We start from the raw sequence: 10,213 nt of genomic DNA, 5'->3' as shown, positions 1-10,213 counted from the left end.
CGGTCGGAGCCCGGCGGGGGAGCATCGCGGAGGGTTGCGTTCCCGTTGCCGGGCCCCGGTCCGGTACGGGGGCAACACTGAGGGTTGCGATCCGTTGCCGGACATGGAAAAAGATAAAAAAAAAAAAAAAAAAAAAAAGAAAAAAAGAAACACACATTCTCGGATCCCTCTCCATACCTACTGCCAGAAACTATGAAGGTGGGACAGGCAATCTGTAACTTTAAGAAGCCCTTCCGATGATTCTAATATTTGCTAAAGTTTGAGAACCAATGAATGTATAATATTCACTTAACTCAAGTGTTCCTTACAATGACAGCAACATGGTTTCTTTGTTGGACTTTTTTTCTTTGGTTTGTTTGTAGGACTTTTCAATGCTTTTTAAATGCTATGTATATTGTAAAATGCCAGTGTTTCTGAACACCAGTGTTTCAAGAACCATCTTTTAACATATATCCTTTGGTTAAAGCTGTATTAGAAGTAGGAATTATTATATCAGAGTGGTGGTGGCTGTTTTGGTGGTGGTGGAGGGCTAGACAATTTGCTGCTTAAGTTTAAACAGAAACATTAACAAGTAAGAATGCCAGAGAATTTCTGAAAAAGAAGATTAATGAGGACAGACTACCAAGCACCAGACTGTAAAACACTTAAAATCATAATAATTTCTGAAAAACAAAAGAATAGATTATAGAATAGGGACTTAACATTACCAGAAACTATGTTGCTGTGCTGTACAAACACAATATAGTAGCCAGACCACCAAACACACACACACACTTGCAATACTGAAAAGTATATGGCAAGAAGATGAATACTCTCAGAACTGATCATTTTATACCTTCAGTATATATTGTTATACTGAAGATTTATACTGTTTCAGCTACAGCACCCACCCTAATCTCATTATGGGCTCAATTCCTTTTTTTTTTTCCTTTTTGTCTTTTTTACTGACCGGTAACGGGATCGCAACCCTCGGTGTCGCGCCCGTACCAGGGACCGGCAACAGGATCGCAACCCTTGGTGTTGCGCCCGCACCGCGCTCAGCCAGTGAGTGGGAACCGGTCTGTATGTGGGATCCGAACCCATGGCGGGAGCGCCGCCACACTCCCAAGTGGCGCACTATCCAGTGTGCCACTGGGACGGCCCATGGGCTCAATTCCTTAAGCACAAGTGTTGGGAGTATGTGAAAAAAGCCAAAAATAAAATAACTACGAGGTTTTTCACGAACTAGCTCCATGTTCTACACTTCAAACTATTCTAGTTTTCCTCAGAAGATTCATAACGTTTTCAGTGGCATAAATTATACAAGATATCTAAATCTCATGTTTGGCTTAAATTTACTTTACTGGTCATAACAAAACCAAGAAGAAGCTGGACAACCTTTTCCATTCCAACCTTTACCATCTTCTATTTTCTACTTCAGACAACTAGTTACATCTACTTTCTGTTGGAGTTTCATGCAATCCATGCAATTTCACTGTTGCCGACAATTTTAAGAGGTGACTTACTTCCAAACACCTCCCCATGGCCCCAAGAAAGCTTACTTCACAATCTCATTTGATTCTACACTATTCTTCCTGAGGGAGGACTATCTGTGTTTTTGGTAAGCAAAGCCAAGCCCAGGGAGGCCAAAGCTAGTAAATGGGAGCCAGAACTCAAGTCCCTTGCCTTCAAATCCAGTGATCTACTTTTAAAATCCAAATTTAATTACACAGCAACATTAAAGACTAAACTTAGAGGTAAAAAAGGTTTCACCATCAGTTTGACCTGGCCCAAACTGAAAACCATCATCTTCTCTCCTCCAAATAAGCATTACTTAACCTCCTCACTATTCTCATGCTGCTGCACTGCCAGGCATCATTTGATAACTGACCCCAAATTCTCCAGTGATTCTATCAATGAAAATACCCAGGCATTGTTGGTACCATTTTACAATACAGTCTAATCTACACCCAAGCAGACTATAAACATCTCAATTATTTAGCTATCTTTCTGCCTCCTGTGACCTGCATACATGCCCAAAAGGCAAGATTGAATAAAGTAGCTAAATGCCAACAGAGAATCTTATAAGAGTGACAAATATTTAAACCTCTAAGACCAGAAAGCAGAATTCTAGAAACCTCTCTCATTTTTTAGCAATGTAGGAGACCCTTGCTGTTTGTGTAGGTTTGGCAATATCCACAAAGAGCCAAAATATATAATGATTCATAGCTTTGCTGAGGCATGAAATTTGACTAGTATGCCCTGAAAGGATAGTCCAGGGGAACAAGTCACAACCTTATGAGGGAATACAATCAAATTCCCAGATTCTGAATCTCAATATGGCTTTGTTGTTCTCTATTGGATTCTTGAAGTAATTTAAAAATTTTACTGTATTGTAAAAATGATCAACTGGGAGAATACTTTAATGTAAACGAAAAAGGTGTTTAATCTGTAATGTAAAGACCTTCAGAGGAACTCTTTTTTTTTTTTTTTTTTTTTCACTAACCACCCATCAAAGGAGTTTCACAGTTAAAGAAGAAGCTGCCTCAGATCACTGGTCTAATGCCTTTATTTTCCCAAACAAGGAAACTGATACAGAGACAACAGGATTACTTAATGGTTACAGTGATAGTCAATGGTCAAAGCTGAGACTAATACTGAATCCTACAGTGCTTTTGACTGCACCTGCCTTATTGCTCTTACTTACACAAGTCAGTTCTTGTGCAAGTAAGCCATGCTCATTTACTCAGTGAATGAACTCAGTGAATGCTCCCTTAACAACTTCATCTATGCTCAATGTTGTTCCAGGGAACACAAACAAATCTAACCTAGTTCTCACAAGCAAGACCCACTTCTGAATAAAACAAAATACAGAGACAAAAATAAAACAAACAAAAAGGAAATTACCTCATGTTCTTTCTCCTGTAGCAAAAGAACAATGTCTCCTGGTTCCACTCCTGGGGCCTGGTCTGCTTCCCCAGTGAATGTAATTCTCTGTCCATGTTTCATGCCTTTATCTACGTGGACTTCAAGAATCTTGACTTCTTTAATCACCTTCTTCCCTTCACATTTTTTACAACGGTCCTTTTCATTAATTACCTCTCCTGGAAAGAGAGGTCATTCAATCTTTCGACAAGAGTACTATACTGCACTCCTAAGTAAGATAGGTTTTGATAATGCCCTTATTCACTAAATACATTTTCTGAACTTACTATCTGAAGGACCCAGCTACCCATTATTTCAGAGTGTAAGTATTTTAACACTTTCTTGGCTTCTGACTCTACTTCCTAAAGTTAAAACAAAGCCTAAGGATCAGGGAAACAAAAATGGGTGGTCAGATGCTAGAGCTTAATATCACCGCTTCTTTAGAAAAGGGTTTTACTTTCAGTTCTAGTTTCAAATAAGTTTAACAATAGACAGAGACAATCCAAATAAAAATTTAAATATCCTTTATGACTCATTATTCAACTTACCACTGGCACTGGAATTTGTTTATTTCATACACTAAACCCTGCTCAGATGTCCTACTATGGATCTTCCTTTTATTTAGGTACACTATCACTGAGAATTTCCAAAAACAATGAAAGATGACTGAATTTTAGTGTTCACTGAATATCTATCTCTGTACCATGTTTAGAACACAGCTTTTCTTTCTGATATGTTCTTCTAAAATATCTGATTATGATATAATTAAGTAAAACTGATCTTGTACATAGCATAGTGTGAAAAAATCATCATTTTCTAATGGCTGATTGATTACTGGCACATTTTAATGCTTAGAAGATGTGTACAAATGATGATTTGTGGGACTGTTTCTACAGAAGTGCTGCTGCAAAGTATGTCCTGTGAAACACCAGTTCTTCAAAATAGTAATGGTACATGGGAAAAGATTTCAGTCAATTTTGGTTTCTTGATATTTGAAATTACTAGCAACTTTAAGAAGGTAAAATTGCACAGAGACTCTTCAGGAGGAGAATATGCAGCTTCTCAAAATTATCTTGATACTTCTAAGACCAATTTGGAAAGAATGCCCTAGAACTATACAGTCCAATATGGTAGCCAGTAGCCACATGTTGCTATTTCAGTTTAAATTCATTAAAACTAAAAATTCAATTCCTTGGTCACACTAACCACCATTCAAATACTCAATAGCCAAAGGTGGCTAGTGGCTACCATACTGACATTGCAGATACAGAGCATTTCCATCCTTGCAGGAAAACAATTCTATTGGACAGCACTATTCCAGCACAAGGTTTACTGAAGGCCAATTGGGAAAGCTACTTGTTTTTATAAATAAAGCTTTATTGGAACACAGCCATGCCCATTTGTTTACAGATTGTCTGTGGCTATAAAAGCACTAAAAGGACAGAGGTAAGTAGCTGTGACAGAAACTGTCTGGCCCACAAAACCTAAAATATTCACTTCTGTGAAAAGAGCTTCAATCTTAATATCCATCCTCAAAAGCTAACTAAAGCTTCAGTACCCCCACTTACCAGAATAACTAATTTGCTGTCTCATTCTTTGTCAAATATAATGTTTTGAAATACAAAGGGACAAATAATCATCTTGCCCATCTTTTTGGAATTAAAGACTACCCTTTAACTAAACATCATATAAATTTACTGTTTATCTGTGTTCATTGGGCCTATGCATAATGGAATAATTATTTTCACACTTTTTTTAGAACTCTGTATCCTTAAGACAAACACAAATACACTTTGGAAAAAAAAATTGTACACCTCTCCATTTTCTGCATTCCCAATCCATTCCAACATAAAAGCAGAAAGTATTAGCACACATACCTTCTCCATTACAATCAGAGCACACAGACTGCATCTGCTGTACCATTCCAGGAGCCAGCTGTCTGATCATGATGCGTACACCTCGACCTCGACAAGCACTACACTTCTGAACAGCTCCAGACTTTCCACCTTGGCTAAAGAAAGCAAAAGTATAAATTAGATATTTGCCCAAAGACCATTCCAATAAGCCATGACAAACAGGAATTGTGCTTTTCACCTTCATCTCCATCCCCCAATAACTAATGTTTAAACTGATTTTCAGAGGTATCAGAGAATGTCCTGTTGGGTAGTAAAGTTTTCAGTCATGAATAATTTTTTATCTGGTATATACTTTTAGCATGCCACTGAAAGAACAGACAAAATGTACTGCATACACCAGAATACACACTTACCCACTGCATGTACTACAGAGTACATTCTTGCTAAGTTGTAGTTTGGTTGTCTTGCCATTATATAGATCTTCTAAAGACACTCTGAGGAGAAAAGAATCAGGCTCAACCAAATTTTGCCAAGTTTTCTTAAATACATGATATAAATGACAGCTGATACAGCAAACTCCACCATAACCTTTTAAAACAATGAATTAAAAAACACCTCACACTAAATCAACTGACTGAGGTTTTATTTTGTGTCTCAAATTAGCCCAAAGATTTTATGGCTATGGACAGTATATATGGTGCTCAAAGCGAGAACCTATAGCATCAGGCCATCAATTTGCTGTGCTGCAATTTCTGATACAGCTAATGACTACACAAACTCAAGCATCACAACCTTTTTCTGGCCTTGAGCACAAGCCTTCCACCTAAGTAACTCCTCATCACAACCCTTTTAAAGAAGTACAATTATCATCCCCATTTTACATGGTACAACTGAGGCACCAAGAGGTTAAGTAACTTGTCCGAGATTACATAAGTGTCTGGCTCCAGAGTCCATGCTCTGCTCTACTACAAAGCTCTGCTACACCTGTGGATAATTTAGGAAGGCTACTAAGTTATATTACAGCTAAGATGGGACCACTTAGATTGCATGTGTCTCTAAGAAAAAAGAGGGAAAGAACAGGTTTTCAACAGATAGCCTACAATCCTACAAGTTTTAGAGGTTCTGGAAACCCACTAAATCATAAGCAAAAATGTATGTCTGAAAAACTTTTACTAAATTTTCAGAGGACCGGCCAGTTGGTTTAGTTGGTCAGAGCACTGTGTTGATAACACCAAGGTCCAGGGTTCCATCCGTATACTGGCCAGCCACCAAAAACAAACAATAAAAACCAAATCACCTATTTTATTACCTGTATTGGGAAGCTGTACTGTTCCCAGGGAGCTCCACCAAGACTAGAGATCTAAGATGGAGTCCTCAAAAGGGTCTTTGACTCAAAGAGCCGAGTAAAAAGCCTATTATCCTGGGCTAGCCAGTTAGCTCAGTTGGTTGGAGAGCATGGTATTATAACACGAAGGTCAAGGGTTTGAATCCCCATACTGGCCAGCCAAAAAAAAAGCCTGTCATCCAGATAACACCAAGACCCAGTGTTTGGTCCCTGTACTGGCCAGCTGCCAAACAAACCAACCAACCCCTAATAAAACCCAAGTCACTTTTATTCATACACAGCATATTTATATTACAGGACCAGTTTTCAAAATACCTCAAAAACAAAACAAACAAACAAAAAAAAACGTATATCAAAAGTCTCATAAGTGTTATTCATTTAGGATCTGGCAGCAATGCATTTAATAATTTGGTTTTACCCTCTTGTATTTTTGAATCTCCTTTAGTAGTAAGGATTTGCTTTAAAATCCTAAGAGTCAGAGGAACAAAAAATAGTTAAAAGTATTTTACAAAAAGCATCCATACTATTTTGTAGCAGTCAAACTTTCTCAAAATTACTTTAAGCTAAAACTTTTATACATTGTAGGCAATATAAGAATAACACACTTACGGGCAAAATACTACCAATGACACTTCCAAAAAATGACATATCACGTCTTAGTCAGACAAAAGCACTTGGTTGCATCTATCTTTTATATTCTCATAAGAACCTTTAACCAAATTATTTAAAGAAAACAAAAAGGTAAGGTCCTTTTTGCCCTACGTGTTAAATAACAAAGAGTATGCAAACTCACTATTTAGAAGCCAGAAAAATCTACATTTCAACAAACATGGCCAAGGAAGGAAAAATGTGGGTAATAGTCTGGCAAAGCTGGCATACTCCACTAGTGGGGTCTAAACTGGCACAATCCCTCTACAAGGCATTTTAGTTGTATGTTTCAGCCTCAGAACACTGATGCCTGCCTGGGAATCTCTGCCAAAGAGAAACAAAGCTGTATATAACGATATTCAATAGCAGCACTATTTATTATAGAAAAAAATCTGGCAACATCCTATATAAAAGGCAAATGACTAAATGAATCATGGAATGGGACATTATATAAAGCCACCCAAAATAAAATGTCTATAACAACAGGAACATTTTAAATACTGTTAAAAGAAAACTGCATTTATTGTGCAATATAAAGCATTTTTAAAAGAACATGAAAAACTATAAGCAAGCACTCTCTTGAGCCTATTTACTTTTTAAACTTTTCCCGTGAAAGAAAAATATGAGACCACAATAATTTGTGGAACTTTCAAAAGGAGAGAACAAACCTAAGGACACTAGAGATGGGGAGAGGGAATTTTGGTTTCTGGCATTTGCTAGTAAAACCAGTTTGTGAAAAAATTAATGGGATAAATGACCTCGCAAATTTTGCAAAGTAAAATAACTATTTTCATATTGTAGAGGGCTTGTCGATTTGCAGTCTAAGATCAAGGTCAAACACCATTCATATGTTGGCAGGTTAATGTCAGTCTGGAAGCCAGCAAGCTCCATGGAAACCAATTCAGGAGAGTTCACACTGAGGATCAAGTAATGAAGGACTATAACATGTAAACAAAGTAGGTAAATAGTCACTGTAAGTTTTAAAGTAAAAAGCAATTTGGAATATTTAAATACTTCAAAGAAAATAATTTTCATAGTTGAAATTTTAAATCATATAATAAGCAGCCTTAGAAACATATAACAAAACCCATCTTCCTACTCACTGTAAAATCTGAGTAAAAGTATTTATATACTTCAAAGAAAATAATTTTCATAGTTGAAATTTTAAATCATATAACAAGCAGCCTTAGAAACATATAACAAAACCCATCTTCCTACTCACTGTAAAATCTGAGTAAAATACAAACATTCAGATTTATTTAGTCACCCAATGAAGATAGTAAAGCAAACGGGAGATGTTTTTTTTCTGATGAACATTCTATGATACGTTTTCTTCTCTACTGAGTATTATCTCTTGAAGAAAAGTACAGTACTTAATATTTTTTTAAAAAAGAAAAAGATATTCACTTGAGTGGATGCATCATGTCCTCTCCTCTTCTTCTGCCATTTCGACTTCTACTCTGATTGCCCATGAAGCCAAACAATCCCCCACCAAAAATGTGAGAGAAAATATCATCCATGCCACCTCCTCCACCGCTACCTTCCCGAAGACCTTGTTCTCCATATCTGTCATATAATTCACGCTTCTCAGGATTTGATAGTACTTCATATGCAAAACTTATTTCTTTAAACTATAAAGAAAAAGTAAAAAAAAAAAAAACAATTGGATTTTCAAATAGCAGAGTAAGGAAAGCCTATAGAAATCCAGAATCCACTTAATTTAATAAAAGCTTTAAGTTACCTTTAGTTTGATTCTGGTCCTATTCATCACCTACTACTGCTCAGAATGTTAGTATTCCTGCTTCACAACTAAAATATTCTTAACATAAAAATTTCACTTAAGGGCATAATTAATTTCTCCTACAAATATTTCTATTTTCAAAGAGAGCAATTTAAGTCTAAAACTAAAACACGAGGAATAAAAAGTTTCAAATCACTTACTTTGTCTCCAGCATTTGGATTCTTATCAGGATGGTATTCCTTGGCTAACTTTCTGTATGCCTTCAAAAAAGAGTTTTAAAAAAGGATTATAAACAAACACTAGTTTGAAGATTTGTTATAACTAACTTAATATCCACTTTTCCGAGAAGCAATGTTCTAAAGTCGTAATCTTCCAAAAATATCTTCTATTCACTGGGATTGCTTGGCATTTTCCATCTCAATATCGTTTACTCAATATAATACAACAAAGTAGATAGTAGTTATACTTGAAAATAGATTATACTGAAGTAAATACCACAAACAATGGCAAAGAGAAAAACAAGATATGGAAACATTATTCCATATTTTCACTACTGTCAAATGTTTTTCATGGCCTGTAACCAGACTATGAAGACCTCAATAAATTAAACAGAAATCATTATTAAGCTTAACAGACGGCCAAACATTACTAAAAATTAAATTAAGATAAGAATCCCTGCTCATGATGAATCCTGCCTCTAACTGTAACATCAGGAAAAAACCAAGAGAAGGTTCTAGGTAGTGTCTTTAGGTGTTTTATTTGTACACGGTGGGTTACTGGGGTCTACAGTGACCTCGGTCGAAGTGAAGTTGCATACACTCTCAACTAGGTGGGTGGGACATACAGCACTTCTGTCTTACATTCACACAGACTCATGAATTATATAATACACTAGCATTTCCGGTAAGGTAACAGGAAGTCCATTTTACTCTCTACTGTATCCGTCCCATTGCCTAAGAAGCATTCTCATTTTCTCAGCTTACAAATCCGGACACTCTAGGCCCCGTGAAGATTCTGTGAGGCTTAGTTAAATGCCTCAAGTACTTTGAAATTCTGAGACGGAAGATTTCGCAGGATTGCAAAGGGCGACAATAAGGCCTTTTATTTATTTTTAGCGTATATACTCTGGTGTTTGGCCGGGACCACTTATTCCTGGAGCAGGTACAGAACATTTAGATTACCTGCCCACAGAACAATGCACCCACGCTAGGACCCACGCTACCGCAGGGTCAATGGGCAAAGGAGGAAGAGAGGGAGGAGGTCCCGCAGCCGGCGGCCGCGACTCCCTGGAAACATCCCCAACTGACCGGAGACACCCGGCAGGGGCCTCAACCTTCCCGCCGCTCCACCCCGAAGGGCCCTAGACCCGGCGCCGACGTTCGCGGCGTACACAGCTTCTCTCCCGGGGCCGGGATGTGCTGGGCATCTCGGTCCAACCTGTTTTTCCGGGGTGGTGACCTCGGCGCGGGGAAGGCCCGACGGGGCTGCTGCTGCTGCCGCCCGGGAGCGCCCGGCCTCCGGCGCTTGGCGGGGGAGGGAGGAAGGAAGGGTTTTCGTCGTGTTTGCGCAGGGGGGGTTTTATTTGCTGCATCTGCGGGCGGGCGGAGCCGGCGGCCCAAGGTCAGCCGAGGCCGAAGTGCGCGGCACAGGTGAGAGCGGTCACGCCGCCGCCGCCCCCGAGCCTGGGCCTGCCGCGGCCCGGACCGGCTCCCGGCCCCC

At 38.5% G+C, this 10,213-nt stretch overlaps 1 protein-coding gene across 1 annotated transcript in view; it reads right to left on the bottom strand.

Annotated features, from left to right (window-relative positions):
* Nucleotides 1-10,213, bottom strand: part of DNAJA2 (DnaJ (Hsp40) homolog, subfamily A, member 2) — a 14,636-nt gene that overhangs the window by 3,800 nt on the left and 623 nt on the right. Inside the window, exons 2-6 of the mRNA XM_008585701.1 lie at nt 8,695-8,754; nt 8,161-8,384; nt 5,174-5,254; nt 4,782-4,915; nt 2,887-3,083 (exon numbers count right to left, since the gene is read on the bottom strand). Coding sequence (XP_008583923.1) covers nt 2,887-3,083; nt 4,782-4,915; nt 5,174-5,254; nt 8,161-8,384; nt 8,695-8,754 — 696 coding nt within the window. The remainder of the gene's footprint in view (nt 1-2,886; nt 3,084-4,781; nt 4,916-5,173; nt 5,255-8,160; nt 8,385-8,694; nt 8,755-10,213) is intronic.

Source organism: Galeopterus variegatus, unplaced genomic scaffold (assembly GCF_000696425.1).
Source record: "Galeopterus variegatus unplaced genomic scaffold, G_variegatus-3.0.2 Scaffold3676, whole genome shotgun sequence".
NCBI lineage: Eukaryota > Metazoa > Chordata > Mammalia > Dermoptera > Cynocephalidae > Galeopterus > Galeopterus variegatus.
Note: the sequence above shows the minus strand (reverse complement) of the source record. Positions and strands in the feature narration are given on the sequence as shown.